The 24,502-nt window shown below is 37.6% G+C and overlaps 1 protein-coding gene across 9 annotated transcripts; it reads right to left on the minus strand.

Moving 5' to 3' along the window:
- Window positions 1–547: 547 nt before the first annotated feature.
- On the minus strand, window positions 548–23,979 carry LOC124161887 (glucosamine-6-phosphate isomerase). Of its 9 annotated transcripts, none has more exons than XM_046538138.1 (8): window positions 23,880–23,979; window positions 23,077–23,215; window positions 17,811–17,912; window positions 14,567–14,749; window positions 11,206–11,390; window positions 7,588–7,761; window positions 7,374–7,439; window positions 548–761 (listed from the first exon to the last, which is right to left on the minus strand). In XM_046538138.1, exons 2-7 carry the CDS (start codon window positions 23,198–23,200, stop codon window positions 7,377–7,379), a joined length of 831 nt encoding a protein of 276 aa, XP_046394094.1. In that variant the 5' UTR covers window positions 23,201–23,215; window positions 23,880–23,979; the 3' UTR covers window positions 548–761; window positions 7,374–7,376. The 9 variants fall into 9 exon arrangements, with proteins under 9 accessions (XP_046394094.1, XP_046394093.1, XP_046394097.1 ...); XM_046538137.1 differs by lacking the exon at window positions 23,880–23,979 and adding an exon at window positions 23,686–23,793; XM_046538141.1 differs by lacking the exon at window positions 23,880–23,979 and adding an exon at window positions 23,642–23,788.
- Window positions 23,980–24,502: the final 523 nt, after the last annotated feature.

The following is a 24,502-nucleotide window of genomic DNA, read 5'->3' on the forward strand; positions in this document are numbered from 1 at the left end:
TTCCTCTATTATTCAGTCGTTCACTGTGTTGAGCTCATATATGTATATCATATTTTTTTAAAGTGAAATATGTGTGAATTTAAATAAACTGTGGGTGCTGACGCATTAAATGCAAGCCAAGACACTGCTTCAAACTGATAAGTCAATGTTGACATCACCTGGAATTCTATTTTTCATACTTTTGAATCTTAATTGAGTCAAGAGTGCTAGAAATTTCAATTCTGTTTTCTTGTCTGACATTCCACGTTTCCAAGCAGATTTAAAAACTGAATTTAAAAATATGACAAACACATTTTAGGCCATAAAATGGGCGTTGAACTGGTAAAATTTTATGTGAAATGAAATTGAAATAAAATATTTTGAAATTCCTGTTAGTAGCAAAAATTCATGAGTAGTTAATGCGTAATTCCTGGGACAAAACATTCACATCCAATTTGCGATTTTCCCAGGCAATTGATGCCTTGTGTATAGCTAATACAAAATATGTTTCACGTATGCATTTCCACTTGAGGGGGAAGGAATGTTGAAATACATAAACATGAGCACGTTGTTTTACAAGAATAGAATTTTATATAAAAATAACTCTGTGTAGCAACAAACGTACATATCATTTGCACTGGGTACATTTGAGTTGTTTTCCCTTTGAAACAATTTGTCAACTACACAACATTGAACGGTATCTTGACCGCTGCGTGAAGGAGTCTTCTTCACTTATAATGCTGTGCCGAATCTATTAGCTGGCTGTGCACACTCCATAGGTTCTGAAACACAGAAAGTGATCGTATACTTTAAACATGGCATACAAAATTGCATCAAGCATTTGTTAGCAACAATGTCAACCACCAAATCTACAGTTTAGGTCTATACTATGTAGAATTCTTTAATATTCATTTCAAATGAGTATTTAATATTAACTAATCGTGGTTTCAATTCAACGCAATGCATTTCACCATTACTAGTGTAGTAGGGTTCGTTGAAATTAGTAGGTTACTGATACTGTTGTTACATAAATACAGTATATTAAATATTGATTAAAAAACTGAAAGATAGCTTGACACTCAGAAGTTATAAAATGAAAATGAATGCAAACCAAAAACTACAGTAAAGTACTAGAATGAGATAAATTACAAAATTTCAACATTAATTACTGAGAATTACTATTCTCAATTGAGCTTAAATTAATGAAAGGTATATTAACCATATTTTAGTCTCACTAAACTTTAAATACAACAACTGATTAAATGTTTTATCACGTTCATGCTATCACAGGGTTGTTACAAGATTACCGAATCCAAAGTCTCAGACTTTCCTGGGTCTCTATCCATAGGGCTTCCTTCCTTTCAGTTGCCATGGCTTCAACACTCTCTCTTTTCTATATTTACGCAAAATTTTCCAAAAGTGAGAGTAAATACATAAGATACAAAATTCTTTCCTATTGTAGGCATTGGGCAACTTCTGAAAAATCTCTGCCAATGCTGGGCTCAGGTAGTCACATTGTTGGAAGCCAACACAGTATGTAGCCACCACAACATCCCTGGCATAAATTTTCCCTGATGCAGTGTTAAGATGATCTAACTTTCCTCCCCTGATTTCCCTCACTTGTAACAACCCCGTAGACATACTATAAACTATGCATCAGTGTAAAGCAAATTTAATATTTGACTGCAGAGAAAATATTTTCTCAAATGCGCATGCGGTTAGCACTAAGCCAAGAAACGAATCAGCAATATATGTAACTCCAAAAATTAAAGCTAGTTCTACATAAAAATAAAATTATGACACACACAATAGACAATGGACCAACTACCAGCCCCCCCCTTAGTCAGTACTAACGGGAATCACTGGAACAGTGGGACCCAACACATATCACTAACATCCGTCAAATTAACTTTCCATAAACATAGTACTTCAATCACCCAGAAAACCCTAGATGCATTCATAAAACTACATCACTCACTCACTGATTCAACACAAACGTTTGTTTGATAGGTGAGGACCGAGCTCTTCCCAGACTAACCCACAGCATTTGAATTTTACTCACGCTCCTGATAGTTTTCAAGCATATAAATGCATACAATCGACGTAACTTGAAACACCAAATGCACGTATGCAGCTAACTCAAAATGCGCAACGTTATGCTTTCAAAGCGAGGCCATCTCCATTCAGGCTAGTCCTTTACCCTAGGGCCACCTCGCACTTGGAGGATACTTTTGCAAGGGGGTGTCTTAAGGCTTCATCAGAGATTTGAACCAGGAATTTTCAATCAGTAGGTATCCTTGCACCCTCTAAAAAGAACACTCAGATATACGTCAACATAAAAAATTTGACCACAATTCCAAGCTGTTCCTACAATTCCTAGCCTACCAATTCATGGCAAAGTGATAAATCATGAGAAAGCTGAGTTGTTACTTAGGAAAGATATAAAATTAAAGCAACAACAATCTCTAAAATACAGTCATTACTGTGTTTGACTCTATTAAGAAAGAATTTATACATGTTATTTTCATTGCTTTTTAGATGCATTTCATGCCAAAAAATATCAGTGTTCATTTCCAGTTATGTACTTGTGTACATACAAAGTGTTTTCAGAAAATAAAGAGAACTTAATTTTCAAATTTCTAGCAAGTTTCGAAAGTCTGATTGTCAAAAAAATTTTTTTGCCTGAACACATCGATACCTCCACTGCACAAGTGCTCAACAATCGCCCACCAGACAAAACCCACTCATCTAGGGGCGCAACAATACGCATGCACTCAGCTGGCTGTAGCTGAAGCACAAATGCTCACCTTCAGAGCTTGGAGATTAGAAGACATGCGCTCAGCTGGCCACTGCCAGCTGAGCGCATGAATATTGTTGCGCTCCTAGATGTGGGTTTAATCAAGTGAGCAATTGTTGAGTGCTTGTACATTGGATGTATCGACATGCCTCTGGAGTGTGATAAAATTTTCAGCTGCATTCATTATTTAGTTTGTCTATGATAGCCGCTAAATTTTATGAGACGTTTTTTTATGAGCTTGGCAATTTCTGGCTCACACTTTTTTGTGATTTTTTGGCCAAAATCAATAGTGTAACAATGCCCCAGTCTCCAAATTTTCCAGACATGGCTTTGCATGATTTTTTATTTCCAAAAATAAAGAGAACCTTGAAGGGCCATCGTTTTTATTAGCATAGATGTATGGTGTGAAGAGAAATCACAGGCAGAGGTAAAGGCTGATTGATTTTGAGAAGTGTTTCGAGGATTGGAAGAAGTGCTGAAAAAAGTGAGTAATATACAATGACTATTTTGAAGCCGAAAAAATTAATCTAAATATTTTTCTCAAAAAATTAAAGTTCCCATTATTTTCTGAACAAACTTTGTACACATATTTGGTGTTTAAAGTTACATATATATGACATATTTCAAATACTTATACACCTCAGTTCAAAAGCCTTCTTTTCTTTTCATTTTCCTTCTGAATGGCTTCACACCCTAAGAGCCACATGCCAATTGAGGTGGTGCTCACAGGCTACGTCGATTTGAAGATGTAGATGCAGACGCACAGAGTCAACTCCACTTTGCAAGAATCCTCTCATTCTATACGCTTTTCAGACTATGGGTATGATCTCGTGTTCCATTTTGATGCATGAAATAATATGCATAACACAACATACTACACAGTATTTTTGCAATTAGGCTTTTGAGTAACAATTGGAAGAATATTTTATACCTATTTACTGATTGTAAATATGTAACCAAATGAAATTAAATCATTACAATTCGCTAACCACATTCTAATATAGCTATATGCAACAAAGGATGAATACTATGTAGCAACTCGTACAATAAGGAAGCATTGGTTCAGAACGTGCAGTCAATGATTTCATGCTCATTAATGCACTAAGCTCATGAATATGCAAACACTATGAGGAATATTATAGAACACTATGAATTGTAGCTATAAGCTTAATTACTATGAGAACTCAAAAGAAAACCTTATAATTATGTAGCTAGGAATTCCAAAGACATCTTTTCACCTATAGCCTTACATTAACTGAAATCCATAATTTCACTGAATGACATGTGCATACCTTACGTCGTATACAATATTTTACACTGGGTTTCAAAAGTACTTAAATATGTAGCATGTGTGAGTCTTGGCAAGCTCAAAGTACGTCAAATTCACAGGACAATTCACAACATAACCATCCCACTAGAGAAATCAATATTTTCACATGTAACCTTGTGGAATATCATTATGAAGTAATGATAAAAAGCAACTTTGTTTTAATCACAAGACTTTTATTCCGTACTACTAGTACCAATGCCACTGCACCACCATCAGATACACCACTAGTATTAACACCAAGGACATCGATACTCAAGCCCATCGTAGTACCGAATAAAATTTTATAAACAAAAACAGAGCAGTTTTTATCATTATTACATTCAAGGATACTAGATAGATTGAGGAGAAATGAGTCTGTCCGGCAGAAGCCCAATTTTATTTTGTCACATTGGGTGCCCTTCAATCGGTTTCCAAAAATGTCCTCAGGGTGGTGATGGGAGCAGAGAGATCAATTTATTCTTAATATTTACAATGCATAATACATGCCATCGCAAAGAATAGCAACAAAATGTTTTGAATTGGGTTGCTCACATCGTCATGAATTACATTTTGTTTAACAGCCCTAATCATAGCTTATTTCTCTGTGAAATTTAGATCTCTTAGGCCGTCAGCAATGTAATTGACACCTTTTCTAAACCCATTTCCATGCATCATGACAATTGATTAACTTTAGGAATGGACATTTATATCGCCAAGAAGAAATTTGCAGTATTTATTTGTGCCACAACAATTTTTGCTAGGGAAAAAGGATTTTTTTAATTCCAGGACTTATAGTACTTTTAAAGTACCCTGGGTACCAAACACGAGCACTGTCGAGAACTGTCGCACAATTTTTATAAAGTTCTTATCTAGAATATTCATTTAAAGTAGCATATGTTCCATTCTCATGTTCATAAATGGAGAAGTTTTTGAAAATCAGCACCCCAATGAGAAACCATTTTCTGAGAGTAAAAAATCTTATTTCATTCAAAGCAGGATAAAAAAGTTTCCAATGTAAGTACAACCTATGAATCACATTGAGGAAATGTATAAATAAATTTCCTATCATTTCCAGTGTATTTCATTACCACCAATCAATGTAGTTAAAGAGGGGAAACACTTCAAACCATGGTTTGCCCATTTGTTCAAGGACAGTAGTGACCGACAGGAGAATTATGCATGGTAATACTCAGAAAAAAGTCTGCACACAGGCAGTCTTAAATGCAAAATCTTAAAAATTTCATTACACATATGTATTCATACAGCAGAACACGATCACACCACCATGTATATTATTGACATTTTTAACCTCAAAAAAAATTCATACCTCCAACAATAAGAACCATCAACACTAAAATACATGCACCTTCCAACTACATTTATGTTTGGCTGAAATGCGATGCAATGTGAAAGGGACATTGGATGAGAGGAAACCAATAAGAAGCATGGAAATATAAAAAGCACTCCATCTCGTTCATCCCATTAAATATCCCATTTTTTGGACCTCAAAAACACATCATCATTCACATTCCAACATTTCCAACACATTATTCACGGAATAACTGTGGAAATGCCTTACACACACCTTTACAGAATCAACTTTACGTGCACATAAAGAGGGAAAATTCCTCAGCGGAAAAATCATTTGCTATTTACTGGGATACAAACCCAAATGTCACTCCAGGTATTCCACCACTTGAACTACAATAATAATGAATTAATAAATGTTGAGTGCATGAAGCAGAGAGGACAATTGTACAATTGAGTATGTATGAAATGGGGATCTTGGTAACTTGGTACCAATGGCCATGGGAGCATTTTCATCAGGACTACATAATTTATACACTTCCCTGAGTAGGGCAAACGATCGCTCAAACGCTAAGTGCCTGCTGGACAAATAATACAATATACAGCACACTCCCGATTACATCCAAATGGGCTAATTAACGATGGCTAATGAGGGACGGAAACACGATTAATCGGAAAACACGGATAACCTTAACTTTCACTTAAATATCTTACAATGTTCATAATTTACTAAAACAAACAATATTTTATTACATACATAGTTATTCTGTTATTTGAGAGTGCTTCCCGGACTCAATGAGAGCTTTCTTCGCCAGTTTTTCGATCTTTTTAGCGGAGCACAAACGCGCACTACGAGGCTTAGAAAACAGGAACACGGTACTCCCGTGAATGCAGCTAGCTCATGATCGCTTCTGTTTTACGAAGAGGATTCTGACGAAATTAATAAGCCCGGTTTATCCCCACATTAATACAGTAATTCCGATGATTTTGCGTCTGATTTAATTATTTTTATTAATATCGCGGAAAAAATTGAGTAAGAGTAAAAATCATACACGGATAAACTGCAGCCGGATAATCGTGAGTATGCTGTATATTATAAGTATGCATAATTAGTGTGTAGAGTGCTGTGCTGCTGATTGAGGTGTCCAGGGTACAAAATCCCAGGTGAAGCCTTCAGGCACCCTCAAAACAAAATCCTCAAAAGTACAAGGTGGCCCAGGGAAAGGAAATGGCCCCCAAAACCAGGAATTGACATGCCAGTGGATTAGTTAGCCGTGAGCTACGACCACACCTAACCAAGCCAACCCATTGGTTGAATCACTAAAAGATGCATATATGAAACGCACTGCATTGCCTTCTTTCCTTCTTTCTTAGGCAATCATCTTCCTCTAATGCCAACAAAATCTGCAGAGGAAGAAGATAACTCAGAATGCATGAATTGCCATGAGAAAAAATTCCCCTGGACTGGGAATTTTTTCTCAAGGCAATTCATATATATATTTCACTGATGTTCATGTGGCAGGCTTCAAAATATTACTCATAATTCACTAGTTCAAGCGGTAGAACACCTGGCATGTATTATTCAGGATAAGTACCTCAGTTCAAATCATCCCTGTATCAACAAATGATTTTTCCACCATAGACTTTTCCTAATTTTTTTCCCCACACTTAAAGATGACACTTGTTTACGTAAACAAATCACAAAAATGCCGCCATATCACAAAAAAACATCCAAAAAGGACAGAGAACCACTGGAAACAAAGCATATCCTTTGGTGGAACATTAATATGAGTCAATCCGCATGATTGTGGACAGTATCACAGACGTAGTATGCCAAAGCAAGCTCCTTCGTAGGGAAAGCTGCATTAGGAGTGGGCAAAACAACACAAAAAACAGAAATTCAAGCCAAAGCGGACGATGTTGGCAATACAAAAAGTCATCAAGCTTGCAAATAAATGCAGATCAAACATATTACAATACCATTTAAGGTTCAATCTGCTCAGAACCTTCACCGACGATCAACTTTTTATGGACTGCATACAACTCCTGTGCACAATAAGTCAAATGAAACACACAACTTTTGAGTCATAATAGAAGGAAAAATAAGCTTAAATCAAAGGCAACATATCCTAAGATTACATAAAGTATAAGAGAACACAGTCAACGCGTCGTCTGAAACTGGGTTTGAACATACCTTGAAATATTTGACAGTCTTAACTCGAAGCTCCAGCGTTGCGTCTTCATCACAGATCATGATGGTTCGGGGGTGCTGTTGGAATGCCGACACAGTCCACATGTGATTCACCCCCTCCTCAATAGCCTTGTACAGCGCAAATGCCTTGTGTGCTCCAGTAATGAGGACCATTACCTATCCAAAACACAAGTGGGCAAAGCACAGAGTTAGGAAAATAACAAGAATGCCCATAGCATTCAAAATGTATAATTCAAACAAAACTTTTGGAGGTTTTAGAGGGCTAATCTTTCAAAAATCTCCAGCTTGAATATAAAGTCTATATATGAACCACTATTTCACAAGTTTAATGTAGATTATGGATATTATTTTCTTCATCCATAAAATTATATGAGAGTCATTCCACACCTACTTGTTCCTGAATTGACCTTTTACCACTTAGATTTTGATGAAAATAGGTATCAATGCATTTTTGGAGGGTAAAGGTGATTATTTATGTTTATAGAGCTTAGTTAGTCGATTAAGTAGCACCACTATGAAAAAGTGTCACCTTTGATTTACAATACATACTCTAAGCTCTAGGCACAATTCTCGGACCACATTATTGTAAAAATAAGAGTACTTGGATGCAAAAACTTTTCTCTAGCTTTCACCAGGGAGATACTTTGTAATGATGCCATTGTTTCAAAAAATGAGTTGACTTTCATCTTTGATATGTTGGTTGCTCCTGTTCCTGCCACTGGTGACACACTCCACCAACACTACCTCCGAACACAGTCAGTTCATCGCAGCCAGGCAGGAGACAACGCAGGCAATAGACAAGACACGAAGCCAGGCAAGGGATACAGAGATATTGGATGCTGGTCATTGAGAAGGCAGATGGAAGATACGGAAACTATAACAGCTGCCTCAACCCAGCATCACAAGCTCATGATTTACAATCAGTAACTTGCATAAGGTGTTCCTAACACCCAAATGAAAGAAATTTGATTTACAAAATTTAACTTTGAATATATATACAAGTTTAGAATGCATATTATTGACTTTACAGAGGCTGTAATGGTGGTTGCACCTTCATTTTTTTCTTCTTTCTTGAGGAGACATAACACTATTTCTGAACGAAAATCTACCTGACTGATGGACTATTCAATCGCAACTCCAAATTCACAAATGGCTCCAATGTACCATCATTTTTTTCCTACAATTATTTATGAATTATCATGCCAACGGATGAAGAATAATGCATTATTTCTGTACTTGAAACAATGTTCCGGAACCGTTTTTTTGAGACTAAAATGTTCTTGCACCTGGCAGATAACAGAAGTTTGGACAAGAGGGATAAGTTTGTCTAAGATACATCCATACCTTTATCAGCATCCTTATTCCTACAATATTTTTTTGTAAGGTAAGGTGTGATAGCCATTAAACATCAGAATGGAAGGAAGACCGCGCTATCACAATATTTTCTGAGAATTTCACGCACTCTGATCACTGACAATAATGAGCACCTTAGACTGCAAACGTGGGTTCAGGTCATTTGGAGGGAACAATTGTACAACAGGGAAACACATATAGTAAAAACAGAAGGAACAGAACATTGCCCCTTCTATAAACTGTAATACACAGTGTTCAAGCTATCCCTTTCAGCCATTACCTGAGTAAATATACGGTGAAACCTCTACGTAGTGAACCTCTTTACATCGTAAACCTGCATATTTCATACCACCCCTACCGTCCCGTCAGATTTACATGTAAATTTATAGGCAAACCTCTATGTAGCGAACCTCTTTATCTCGTAAAACCTCCACTTATCATACCAAAGAGACACCCCCAAGACAGCCTAACTACCTCCGCAAATCGTACCGAGACAACTAGAGACCATTAATGCAGCCGCAATTACGTACATGGAATGACATTTTCAGCGATAAATGTTTCATGCTTACATTTTTTTTCTTACACACCTTTAATGTGCTTTAATTTTCAGGTTAACCATTAATTACTGCCATTTTGTTCCATATGAGAGCATACCTAACAGTAAATAAGAAAAAAAGGTATCCAACAATCCAAATCTTTTTAAGTGACTGTTGATTTAAGAGAGATCACATCATTTCCTCTCGAATCATGGTAAAAATCATGCGATAGCGCTCGCTTTCTGTTATCAATAAATAATAAATATATGTTTACTAATGCATGCATGTTTGTTTGTACACATAAATATAATGGTTTAAAAGACAGTAGTCTTTTGGTCTCCTCAATTATGATGTAAGAAGGTTTTACTGAACCAAAAAATATTTTTCTTGGAACCCTTGTGCATTCCTCATCATTCATAGTTCTCAAAACAATTTCTCTTCAAATGACCTGTGCCTTCATTTGGATTCTCACCAGCTCATTATCATCAGCTTCAAGTGTGCATGAAATTCTCAGAAAATACTGCGATAATGCGATCCCTCCTATTTCTATCGTTCCTACCTTAGGATGCCAGTGTATCTTGGAACTGCAGATGTTTACAGAAATCATTGTATTTTCTGGACGACTAAATATATATGGTATAGTTTTTATACATCTTTTACGTTTAGGTCACAGTAAAGTCTGACTATAGCATGAATAAACGTTGATAAAATCTTGCTCCATGTGTGAAATTAGAAATATCAAACACAATCACCACTTGGTGAAAAGTCACCACTAGCCAAACACCCTTGTACAGACACTCCAGCACTAATGCAGATGTAAATGTAGGACTAAAATATTGTGCAACTGCCTGAAATTAAAGTTTTGCCATAAAAATATGACATATTCTTGAAAATGATTTTATATTAATCAGCCCCAAAATAAATATTCTTAACGAATACCACAGCAGTGCACCGTGGCCCTGGATTACTGGAGTCCTCCCAATGTTGCGTAATGCGACACTTTGTTTATTCTAAAATAATTTGAAAGCCACATAGTCAATTTCACCCAATTTGTTGCAGAGGTCTGGAATACAAATGCATCATTGCATTTGTAGTAAGATATAAAAAAATATGAAAAATTAGAAGATAACCTAAAATAACGACTTGCTATTGAATGAAAATGTCATTGTAGAAACAAAAGTTGTAAAATATCTTCAATAGAAAAATTCATAACATTTTAAAAAGCATTGAACTAGGTATGTATCCTAAAAATATGAACTATGTACTAACAACAAATACATAGAAAAACATATGCAAAATTCGTGTTGCTTTCACTCAATGCTGGTAAGAAACGGGTGCAGTGTTATACTTTAAAGGCCGTTTTATACGGGGCACATGGTACTTGTACAATCAGACGTGTGTACGAAGGTGCAGTCAAAATTGCGTCGTGTGAAGCAGTGAATTGCTAGAACGAATGCGTGGACGTGAGATGGAAAAATAGCCCCTGTTGTAATTTCATTCATGCATTCGCGCAATTCTTCACCATTTTAGAAATTAATGCAGTTCTAACCTGCACAAACCCCGTGTAAAATGGCCTCAAGAGTGTCTGAATTCAGTAGAAATGTAATTTATGAGAATGAAAAACGTAATTTATGTTTCCATATTTCTTCGTGATCATGTTCCATTTAAAATTTTTCAACCATCAGAACAAGAAATATCATTACATACGTACCTCCCTGGCATCCATCACAGTTCCAACTCCGACAGTCAACGCTTGCTTTGGGACCTTTGACACATCATTGTCAAAAAAACGAGCATTTGCCTCCAGGGTGTCCTGCGCCAGTGTTTTCACGCGAGTCCTTGACACCAACGATGATCCAGGCTCATTGAAAGCTATGTGGCCATCAGGGCCGATACCTTCAGAATGAGAGGGAACACGCAGGGAAGTTATTAAACAGCCTAATAACATACTAATATAATCAAGTATTCTAAGACCACGTTCAAAAGTGCTTATTATCAAGATCACTGATTTCAAGTGCACTCCAAGAGCAACAATCTTATGTAATAATTTACAAACTATATACGTACCTCCAATGGAGAAGCTATCTAACAGTCAATGACTACAGTTCTATGGGAACTATGTATTACCTATTGACTTAGTAACCAGTGTTAGGTGCAATTAGTTTTCTTTCTCTGAAAATTCAGATATTCGTAATGATGGTACCAGAGGTAATGTTAATTCGTACACACCATTTGTTAGAACCAAAGGGGCTTCCTTGTGTCCTGAATATATGGGTTTAATACTGTACAAAAGATGGCCCTCTGGGTTGAAAGCATTGCAGACTAATGTTGTTTTTATAAGAACATTGTAGGATTTTTACTTGAAAAGCTCTTTTTTCTGTAAATGAGTACCGTATAAGTGCGTGTAAGAGGCGCACCTTTTTTCCCAGATATTGCAGCCGAAAATGGGGGTGCGCCTCTTACACAAACTTCTTATCTTCCCCCCTCCCCTTCACCGGTTGCAAGTTGAAGGGGAACTGAGTGGCCATGGTTTCCAGTGTGAGTCAGTCATCTGAAACCCTGGGTCAAAAACAAGCGGCAGGCAGGGGAGTTTCTCCCTTAGTGACGTATTTTTAAAATGCTCCTGTTTGAATTTCTTGCAAGCATCGCGCCGTCACGTCGGTACCCCAGAGGTGAACATTGAAAAGATCGCGCGGGGTGATTCGCTCCGGAGCGCGCGCTAAATTTATTGCCACGAGTGTGCTCATTGTTGGACTTAATGGTGGATAGAAGAAATCAGAAATCCTTTTGAGTGAAGAGCGCTGAAGGAGAGGTCGAGGGGAAGAGGGCTCCCTCCCCTCCGTATTTAAAGCTACGAGCGAAGGAGCAAGGGAAGAACACGTCCGATCTTGCATGTGACGTCGTTGCCTTTAAAGCGAAGGGGCGAAGGCGCAGCAATGTGATATACGCAGTTTGCATTGCCTGAAGTTTCCAGTCCGTCTCGTCTTGTTTGAATGCGCTTATGCTACACTTGTTTCTTCCGAAATTGTGCTCTTTGGACTATGTTGAATATTAGTAGCCTTATTTTAGCTATAAATCTTTGTGTCAATCAATTAGAGCTCAAAAAACTTTAATGCTGTAAGATATACGTCGCGTTAGGTCTAATTCTTTCTAGAACCTCGTGCATGTCATACAATTGCTGAAAGATATCGAGATATCTTCGAGCTCAGAAGGTGACTCACGTAGCATTTGACCTCCAGAAACTCGGGGAATTGAACCTGGTAGACCGAAAAAGGTCAGTTGGTGGAATGGGGTAGGGATGAAAAACGTTTCCATTGTTCCCCTGTAACTTGATATTTTCCTGTGGAGTCTCGGAAAGGAAAAAAACGGCAGAGGCATTAGCTGATGGAGAGCCGAGTGTAGTTCCGTTAGGCCCCTTGCACACACACCGATTTTGGACGGCCGGTAAAATATTGGCCGATATTTTACCGGCGAAGCGATGCTTGCACACACGCCGGATTTTTACCGGTCAAACGATACGTTGCTAAGTTTTTGAGCCGGCGTCGGCGATCCACAGTGACAATAGCCGGCAGCTAACCGGCATTTTGCCGGTGCCGGCGTGTGGTCGGTACGTGTGCAAGCTCCAATGCTCTCCCATTGTTCACTATTGGAATGTGGACGGCCGATATTTTACCGGCCGTCCAAAATCGGTGTGTGTGCAAGGGGCCTTAAATCTACGACGTGGGTAATATCCTACGGCGCTGAGATTGCCCCGATTGTTGTTCAATCTCTTGGGAAAGCTCATGCCATTTGCCTGTCGTGTTTTGCCTTAAAATTTTCCACGGCTGCAATTCTATTGCAATATTCCTGCGAGAGCTTTTAAACAAAATTGTTCGTGATGAGGACAAGCAACGTAGAGCGATGGCGTATGCAAAGAGAGGATCGGAACTCTTTCTACTCCCTCTTATGCCGCCGCAGTTATCAAAATTTCCTCTTTCAAATAGTACTGAAAGAGGACATTTCGATAACTGTCGAAATTCCAGGCATACGTCTGCAACACCGCACGATAGGATAAAAAAAATGTCGCAAAATTTTTTTCTTTATAGCTTCGATCCTCAAAATAGGGGTGCGCCTCTTACACAAGCTTATGCGGTACTTAGGAGTGGAGTCATCTATGAATTTTTTTTTTGGGGACATGTCTCATGAGTGTAATTGGTTGATGTTCCTCATCTATTCGCAGCGCTGTAATTTGATCTTTGGGCAGCTAAATACTGAAAACTTTGATGTTCACTTTTTTAACTCGGCAAAGACCACTAGATTTCTCCTCTGTTGGAGGTAGTCAGTAAATTTTCACATGAGATAATTGTAATTCAACATCAAGTGAACCCAAAATCATATTATGTATTTCGATTATTGGCACTTCTGAAAATGCCCAAACATCACTGCTACGGCTTGAAAAAATTACAAAATTCAATCCAAAACAACTACAAATACCTTTCCATTCCAACCATTAACAAACCTATGTCTAGCAATAAACATGCAAATAAATGAGGTACATATTTACTAAACTTTTACAAGAGTCAAGCATACAAAAAACTGAAACTTGAAACAATCCTACTTAAAGTGAACCTTTGGTTAATAGTATAAAAATAATTATTTATTTATTATTATTATTGTTTTTCTTAAAATAAGCATTATTACAGAATGAACATTGGGTGCATTCAGGGGAAATGAGCTCTAGCTCAACACAGGAGCAGAGGGAGCTTTGCTCTCAGGCTCTCTGAATCGAAAAATTTGAGTGAGCACCAGACAGGGCCTTATAATCATCTACCAACACACCTTTAGCCACCTAGAACTAATACTTGAGGGATTTAATATATAATCAGGGAAGTAGGGGCTGAAAAGACCACTCCGAGAAATGACTAAGCACTCACGCTGAGAGGCCACGTAGCCGTCGCATTCATGGGGAAATTCCACAGCTGTTGTGGTAGCTCTCTTGAGCGATCATTCCCCCAGAATGCACCGAGTACTGCTGAAACCTACCCAAGAACCTGCACAATTGTGTTTATGAAATTATTCTTCAGAACCATTACCTCCAACAAATAACTCCACTCCCCCAGACTTCTTAATATTCTCTTCAAATTCTTCACACTCTTTCTCCAAATTGCTTGCATTCCCATCAAGGATGTGGACGTTCTTAGGGTCAATGTCGATGTGCTTGAACAGATTGTTCCACATGTAGTAGTGATAGCTCTCGGGGTGATCTCTGGGAAGACCTGTCAAAAAAAATAAATTCATTGAGAAGTAAAAGACAGGAACGGTGCTGCTACGTTTATCATTCAGGGGAGGCAACAGATCAATTGGACGACAGTAGCCCACTTACACATGCAGTAAAGTCACCATGAATCAAAACTGAAGAGATATATATATTTTGGCATTTCCCTGTACATGTTTATGGAGAGAATCGCATGGAAGAAGTTACACACATCAGCATTTTTAACCCTTTTACAGCCCAAACTATTTCACTTTTCTTTCGTGATTGTGGCCTTTTCAACGGCTGTAATTTATGTAAACCCCTCATAATCTATCCATGGTTATAAGATGTAAATATAACTTAAGAATTTGGAAAAAAATCTAGATGAATTAAATAAATTTAAGTATCTGAAAAATTTTAAAATGTGAAATGTTGCTAATTCCGGAAAATAGCATTGACAGTCTTCATACATCCCACCTGAAATGGGCTGGCAGTAAAAGCGTTAAAGACATAATTGAATAATTTTTGCTAAAAAAGTTCTTAAACATCTTGCAATACCCAACTAAAAAATAATTCATCAGCATGCATGTGTAAATATTGTTGAGCATTTGAAAGATTAACTTAATAATTGCTTAGTGCTCAAGAAACAAAGATTAAGCAGAGGCCTTATGTGGCCACCACACAAAACACCATTACGAATGGCTGAAGAGTAAACTCCTTTGTATAGATACGCTCTGTTGTCCTCAGGGAATATTGAAGTTGTTCATGAGGTAACTGTGTTTGACAGACCACTTTGAGGGATTATATACCATACCACCAATTCTATGAAGGCCTTATGTGGCTTCAAAGTTCTGTCGGTTGCTATTTACGTTTAATACAGACATTTACAAATATCCCTCACTTAAGACTAAGCCGTGTACACATTGCACGCTTCATGGAGCTAGCATGCTTCATCCATGCATGCAAGAGCATCAAATGCATCCAAAGTCTACATGAATATCAAAATCATTAACCCAACAGGGGCAGATCCAGGATTTCTTTCTGGGGGGGAGGGCACAAGCAAGGCTGTATACAGGATTTTGTTCTGGGGGGCACAAGGGTACCTCGTAATACAAAACAAGCGCAATGATAATGGGACCGTAGTAAAAATGCTGCATATTATTGAAGGGTGTGCGGGGAGCATGTGCCCCCCTGGCCCCCCCCCTAGATCCGCCTATGTAACCCAAGCACGTAGAAACCATCATCGAAGGCTTGGTGAGTATGTGAGGGCTTAGGGTGGGGGGAATCACCATGGTGAGGAGATTGCAGCCAAAAGGGTACCTCAAAACAAGGACACATAAAGGGACACTAAATCAGGGCCTTGAGTATACAAAGACTGGCACTCACTTAATGGTTTTGCACAGTCATGCAATGCACAGTTTGCAATGGTTTGCCACAGATTACACGGGAGCAGAACACAGCAGGCACTTCTTTGAATGAGGCAGAGTGCATTGCCTGTTGTTTATTCACACTTTAGTGTAACATAGAAGCACGCGATATGAGAAATCACTTTATTTGGCAGGAATTACACCATTACACACAAGAACATGAGCACATGTGCGGGGGAGAAAAAACAACTACCAGAGGGCACCACCATACGGGCTCATACAAAAAACAAAAAATGGTGTGGGGTATTTTGTTTCAGCGGTTACTTCAAACATCACAATATTGCCTTGGCTGAAGCTACAGAGAAGGCTGTGCATCATCAATATCTTATGACTGTATTGATTGGTTAAAGTGAGAAGCCAACAAAAACTTGATGTTGTGAAAGGTGAAGACGATTTGAAAAGTCTCCTATTTCTGACAGATGAGAGATTCATCTATTTCAGTGATAGTGAGCCCATTTATTCAGGAAAAGCCAAAAGATAACGTACTTTCTTTGTGCTACTCAACTCAAGAAATGATAGCCGATGTTCCAACTAAACCCTTGCCCAAATGAAAACAAGTATTTTGTGCCAATGAATGGCATTGTCATAGTTGCTTTAAGATGTACATATGAAGTATTGCTTTGAATGTGTGACAGGATTTTTTTTTCAGAACTTTTATGGTATTTTTTAGAAAGAATGTTTTCTTTGTGCAAGAACTACTGGCTAAAGCGGGTATTAAAATTAAATGATAGTAATAAAAATTGCAATGATATTCAAACCAATGTAAACAAACCGCCATGTAATTTATTACCATAAATAAATTAACAATTGTAGTGAGGAGGTAACAATAGTAGCTAGGAACACGAAAAAAAACTAACGGGAGTCGTGTGTTGAGAGAGATACGAAAAAGACATGTTCTAAAAGACCAGCAGAAAAAAAGTACTGGACACTTAAGAAAAGGAGGCGTCCACAAGAGAGAACCGATAGAAGAAAGGATGTGCAAATAAAAATGGTGGAGAGAGTTCGAGAAAGGGATTGTGGAGGAAGATATCCGACAGTGAGTGGAGTTGTGCAGCATTGAAACATCCGGCAGAGTTTGAGTGGAGTCGTGGAGAAGTGAACCCGATAAGTGGAACTTAAATCATTATTATAAATACGCAAGGAAAATGGGAAGAGTTAAAAGCCCATTGGAATAGATAGGGAAGTTATTCAATCTATTTGTTATAATGTCCGATTGTAAATTGGGCCCAATTAGTCTTCCTTTGTGATGTTTTGAATAGAAAAGTGTAAAAGTAATTTTGTGCATGTCATTTGATAACTAAGTTTGTTTATTTACCCTAAGGTAACAAGAAACAAAAAAATAGAAGGTGAGTAGTGTTACACCAAGAACCACACAAAACAGCACCACCAAAGGCTGAAGTGTAAACTCCTTCATATATATATATATGTTCTGTTGTTCTCAGGAAATATTGAAGTCATTCATGACAAAACTGTGTTTGATAGACATCTTTGAGGGATTAAATCTCTCAGCACCTATTCCTTTTCTGTCATTACCCCTGTCAAAATCAACCCCTAAACTATTTGCAAACACGTCATGCCATGTGCTGCATACCAGTGTACACCTTATGTATCACACACATTATATTTATCACATAACAATTAAAAATATGTACTCACCAACATATTCATCCATGTTGAATGTCTTCACGTACTTGAATGATATGAGCCCCTTTTTGTGGAACTCGATAAGTTTCTTGTACATGCCCAAAGGGGTGCCGCCTGAAAGTAATTTCGACATTTAAATAAAAGAAAAATTATGAAATAAATTTAAAAGGCCATTCACTTACAAGTCAATCAATCATCAACTCAAGTTGCAAAACCAGTTAAGTTAGCGATCATTTTGTAGCATAGCACATTCCTTCAAAAGTTTAATTTTCCCAACCTAAATGTATAGTTTACTCTGTTTAAATCTTTTAACACTTACATTTTTACCTTTGAAAATGGTTTCAAATAAAAAGTATGTGGTGTGACTTGGAGATATTTCTATTCCCTCAAGCATTTCTACAGGGAAAAGAGCTATGTAGACGCAAAGTCACTCCAACCTCAGTGGTGGGTTATTGACAATTTTTAATATCACTAATGAAAGAAAGTGGAGACACAATCGAGGTTAATAGATTGTTTTTAAAGTGTGCATGTTCTTTTGTAGAGGAAGGATGGGGTAACCCCAATCACCGCCTATAACACACAGGTTAACAAAATACATAGATCCAACTGCAGAAACCAAAAATTCCATCACAAAGTGTTTTCCCGTAAATGGGGGGTGGCACATGGTTTGGATGAAATGCAAAAGTTCAAAAACCAGTTTCCAACTGGTTGTGCAAAACCAGGCTTTCAAGTAGTGAAATTATTTCATACCATTAAAAATGTATCCAAGCTTTGCTTTTGTATGTGGGTCTTAAAATGGCTTATGGGTCAAAACATTTCCCTTAACATTGGAGTGGCGCAAGATATGCTTGTGGAATTTTTTCCCGTAGTTTTGGTGGTTTTACTATGACTTTGATACTTGAGAAACTTGAATTTTATGATGGTGTTGAAGTTGGTTTCACAGGGTGCCCAGCCAATCAAAGCAGAAAAACTCACAAAGCATAATTCATCCGATTTCCCAGGGATACTAAACAAAAGTCATGGTAAATCTTACGTAATTACTGCAATAGATAAGAAATCTAGAGAACCCAAAATTACTTTGACACTTTTAAATAATATTATATTTCTGTATTTACAAGGACAAGGAATAGGTTAATTATCACACATTGAATTTAGAAATTAAATTTATTCAATACAAGCCAAGACGCTGCTTCGAACTAATAAATAGATGCTGCCGTCACCTGGCATTCCATTCTTCGTCTTTTTGAATCTTAATTGAGTCAACAGTGGTAGAAATTTCAATTCTGTTTTCTTGTCTGACATTCCACGTTTCCATGCAGCTTTAAACATTCAAATTAGCTACGTAATTATGACAAACACATTTTACGCCAAAAATGAGAGTTGTACTGTCAAAATCTTATGTGAAATGAATTAGAAATAAAAGATTTTGAAATTCCTGATTGGAGCAAAATTTCATGAATAATTTATGCATATTTCCACGGCTTAAAAATTCATGCAGAATTCCCTCTTTTCCCGGATGCTGGACAGCCTGTTTTAACCTCAGTTGGTTTGGATAGGTGAGGGTAGAGCATGCCCTAGACTTATCCACAGGAATTTGAATATCACGCATTCAGGGTTGCAGGAGCAGTTTATTTCCCAAGGCCCCATGGCACTTCCAGGATTTCATTTGTGGCTGTCCAAAAGCTTCAGCTGGGATTTGAAGGTAAAGCCCTTTGGCCAGCAACCAAGACCATTAGGATACCCACTTGGAAACCACACTTCCACTTAAAATACGCTGGCAATAAGATGTTCAAATATTAAAGATGATCATGATGAGGTAAACTCAACAGTTGACTTTACAGGCAAATGTGTCATATCAGGCCTTCAGTCATTTTCCCTGTCATACCATTGCATTTTAAGACACAATGGAATTCCATGTTTTTTCTCTGAATTTTAGAGTTTTTGTAGAAGAGTGGTCAACCTGAATTGGCACAGTTGCATATATACGTAGTCAACTCGAGCTGCACATGCATCTCTCTATTGCCAGCCTTAGCGTCAGCAGGGTAAAAACTCTTTCCAGCCAAATCAATAGTTCCAAGGCCTCTATCCAAAGCATGACAGCAGGTGTCGTATATTGATAGTCATTTGAACCCTTGATGAAAAGGCCGTAAATTTGTTTTCAGGGGTATCTGGAAATACCGTATATGTCTGAATATAGTCCCCCCTTTTTTTCAAAAATGCCCGTGGTACAAGTAAAGAGGGGGCTATATTCGAATGCATTTTTTTAACGTTTCCCGAAACTGAAGCCTCAAAATTAGGGGGGGGGACTACATTCGGAGAAATACGTAATTTAAATTAAAAACAAATGGTGTCTAACATACTTATGATTTCTGTTTGCACACAAATCTAGAGAAAAATTGGGGTCTTTCTTCACATTGCTCGGTCTTCCCTTTCTCCAGAAACATCAATTCTAAAGATTTTGTGAATCGTTGGTCACGTTGCAGGCACCACTGTACCACTCATATATTCTTATGTGATAATTTTGTAACCCACCATACTTTCTTTATTCAAACGCCAATGGAATGCACTAAAGGGAACTCTGAGAGAATACATAAAACTTGTTAACATTCCTATGGAAAAAATGCAACTTTTAGGTTCTTGCAGACCAATGGCGCAGCGAGGGGGGGTTTTAGGGGATAAAACCATCCTCAGAGCTCATAGAATTTTTTAGGTTTAATCCATTTTACTTAATTGGATAGATATTACTAATAGAATAGTGTAAGGATTAATAAAATATCCCTCAGAAAGCCGTAAAACTCACCATTTTGAGCCACTTATCTAAAAATTCCACAGTTTATTAATCTCGCACCCACTTATCCTGGTGGGTATTCCATACCCCCACACGCCCCTGTATTAGTTACACCTAAACCCCTCCAGCCATAATTCCTACCTGCGCCCCTGTTGCAGACAATGCCGAATTTCCCCGGTGTTTGACGTCACAAGTGGGTGCCATTCAATTATTCCTATATTGAGTTGGGTTTCTTTCTTGAACTTACAAAAAGAGAGTTGCTATGGTTGATTAAACGAAGTAAGAAATAAAGAAAAAAATTTTTTGGTCTACCAAAGCTACATTCTTTAGTTTGTTCGCCTTCTCCACTTAAATTCCATCAACACTCAAGATCCATAAAAATTGCCAATATATCTTTTCATAAGAATTTCCAAATTCTTGCAGCTTTGGTAAGAAAGTATTTGTCGTGACACACAAGTGCGTAGCGAAAGACAATTTTCGGTAGGCAGTAATGCTTTGAAAAGAAGACGTCAGCACCTATTACCTGAGCATGAAGAACAATTGGTTTTTCTGAATGAAAATTTGAAAGGATCAAATATTACATGATTCATTTACGTACATAATCTGTATTACAATAGTGCTTACATTAACACCTTTACTGAGAGCTCATTTGAGTAGTTTAGATACTAAATAATTAATTTTGATGTATTAATTAAAATGATGACATATTACAGGTTAAATTATTTCAATTGTGATTATGGAACCGTTTAAGACACATTATTTTTCATTCATCTCCTAATTCTGACATGATTTACACCAACGGTCGTCATTATCTTTTCCTTTTTACATCAGCCTAAGCATTCAGAAAAGAGTATTGGGGATAGAAAAAATGAGAATATGTTGGAGCATGTATTGCTGTAATGCCTGGTTCACAATTGCCATACTCGACTCGACTAAATACTCGCAAGCAGTTTTCAACTCGACTCGATATTCGTCTCGAGTACTACTCACACATCCCTACAAATATATGCAACAAGGTGAAAGGTGGCTCTGAATGTCTTTGCTGCCATCTGAAAAGCTGATGAGAAATATGCCCTGGAGTATCTTTTCTGCAAAATCGAGGACGCAAAAACATTTTGCTGACTCCCTGCTGAATCAGGTGATTGTATAGATTTTAGGCATGCTTGTGTCTAGAATATAACTTCTGCTGACAAGAACACGTCGAAACCATGCAAAATTCATTCAAACAAAGTTCCAGAGCTAGCTCCCTAGGCCACGACACACCGTAAGAATTTTCATTGGTGGTGTGTCGTTGGCTTAAACCAAATCCGAGCGAGTCCAAGACCCTGAGGTCAGAGGCCCCACACTCTCCCACCTAAGTACCCCACCATGCTCCCATCATTAGAGAAGTCAAAACACAGAAGTTGCCACACTGTACAAAGGCAATATTGCCAACATTTTTAGCTCTCAAGCAGCAGAAATTATTTTGCAACCTGCAAGCCCAGCTACAAACGCAAGATTGTCTCCAAAGATTTGGCAATATTTACACAACAACAACATTATCCTTGAGTTTTTGTCAAATTGATTCATTTTCGGGGGGACATAAGCTTCACCTGCATTCCAGCTAGAATTCTCAAGTCCAGAATGAAGATGAGTCAACGCAACAAAAATGCAAAGAGAATGCGGTCATTAAATAACTGCATAAACCTCCAAACCAACATTTACACTATGCTCCCAATTGAATTTTACATATTAGCTCTGAGTCAACATTTGAAGCTACTAAGGTGTGGACCAGCAAAATAAAACCAGTGGCTCTTCCAGCAATGAACTCTGAATTATAATTATCAGTTAAAACCCTGTGCCAACATCATTGTCTAAAATAATGATAATGGGTAAGTATAATAATCTCATGTTGTGAACAGAGCAGATGTAATTAGAAAAACGACTCCTTTGATCAAATAGTATTCTCAAGTGTTCAGTTTACCTGAACTTACTGGAGGAAACAGGAGATAAAACTTAAGCCTCCAACAACCAGTGTTTCGCTAAGGGAACAAGCTAGTACAGTTTCGATAATGCAATACAAAGAAAATGAATACAGTTAAGCCCACGACAAAAAAAACTGAACCAGTGCATATTTACAAGAATCCTCACTGCTTGTTTTCTATATTTAAACTGCTGGCATTCCCTCCACCATTCGAAGTCCTATAAGGGCCAAACAAGTTCTTCCTGTTCTGTTAATCTATCAACTATCAACTTTACTGCTGCTTCGTCAAAATTTTGGCTGTATACAGAGCCATCGAACAGAAAACTATTAAAAGCCTTTGGGCAGAAGATAAATGAAATACAGATGTAATAATATGAGTACATATATGTGAGACAGAATTCCTATCACTTGACATAGACATCAGTAAACAACTATGTGGTCCACTTAGTATGTTATTTATGCACTGCAATGAACTATGCGAAGAGTTTAGCATCTGACAAATTATAAACACCTCAGTGTTTACTAACCTGTTGGCAATCCAAGTACGAAATATTTATCGGGGCCAGGATTAAAATCATTGATTCTTTTAAGGACATACTTAGCAGCCCATTCGGCAACATCATCGCCCGACTCGAGAATGACTAACCTCATCTTTTACTGGGAAATCTGAAAAATAAACGGGAGGATTATTTACATGCACTGAAAATTCACGAGTCACAAAATGTCGATTCCGTTTCATCCACAGGCCATATGCTCATTACAGAAAATAAAAAACTGTGAAGTGGTCGCATTTATATGATAAATAAAAGCGTAAGGACGCAATTGAATCACTATTACACGAACTCCGGAAACCAGAAGAATAAGCAATATCTATAACGAATTGACTGAGTTGGATAAACAAACTAAGCACCAGGTACAGCGCAGAAGCTATGCTTTGGTGAACGTAAAACTCCTGTGATAGGATTACACAACATAACATGAGAACAAGAAAGGCTGGCAGATTAATTACCAGACAGATAAAAGAATGCAATGAACTAGATACCACTGATATGAGATAAGAAAAAGCTTGCAATGACGATGGCCAGTATATACCCCAATGAACAGATTTCGATAAGCTTAGAGAAATAAATTCATACAGGGAAGCTAGCGTCTTAATCCGGCACAGACGATCTGAAGATAATGATATGTTCGCAGTTGGTTCATTGACCGGCACAGGCAGATTTTGACCGCATCGCCCTTCGATCGAGGTCAAGGCTGACTTGTGAAATATAATTGACAATAAATAACAAGTGAAGCATCCGATACATTAAATCATATCAAATGAACGTACCAAACAGGAATGAGAGAGAGAAATATAGCCCTGATTCCTATTATTTAAATGTGCAAGGTAACAAACGAAAATCGGTAATGAGTAGATGAGCAGCTGTTGAGGAGGCGTGGCTCTCAGGAGGCAAATTCGAATCTGCTTATAACTGTGACAAATGCATTTTCAGAACCGCAAAATGAAATTAACGTATTAACTTGTTCATGAATTAAATTGGAGAAATCAATCAAATAATCAATGGTGTTTGGACAAAAACTGTTTAAAGCTGAGTACTTTCGTACATAAAAACAGAAAGTCTTTATGTCGTACTAAATACTTAGGAACAGTTGCATTTTCAGCACCGTGTAGGTACGCCCAAATGTCTTACACGACAAAATGCCTGCACACAATTTATATTCCTTCATTTCAATCCTAAGATGCTTAGTTTTTACTAAAACATATATGCCCTAATATTTTGTATTTACATGAGATTATTTCATTTTACCAATACTCCTTGGATATGATGACAGTTGGAGAAAAGGTTTAAAATGGTTGGTTCATGCTAAGCTCTTCACGGACAGGTCCCTCAGGATGGCATTTATATTTTTCCCAGTGTGAGGAGTTTATTAGGTGAGGAAACTTATACTAAA

The sequence above is a fragment of the Ischnura elegans genome, chromosome 7 (assembly GCF_921293095.1).
Source record: "Ischnura elegans chromosome 7, ioIscEleg1.1, whole genome shotgun sequence".
NCBI classification, from domain to species: domain Eukaryota; kingdom Metazoa; phylum Arthropoda; class Insecta; order Odonata; family Coenagrionidae; genus Ischnura; species Ischnura elegans.

Coding starts and splice junctions, on each gene's coding strand:
- LOC124161887 (XM_046538138.1), bottom strand. CDS start 23,200: ATGAGGTTAGTCATTCTCGAGTCGGGCGATGATGTTGCCGAATGGGCT. Junction 17,913..23,076: donor CGTACTTGGATTGCCAACAG/GTTAGTAAACAC, acceptor AATTACTTTCAG/GCGGCACCCCTTTGGGCATG. Junction 14,750..17,810: donor CAACATGGATGAATATGTTG/GTGAGTACATAT, acceptor TTTTTTTGACAG/GTCTTCCCAGAGATCACCCC.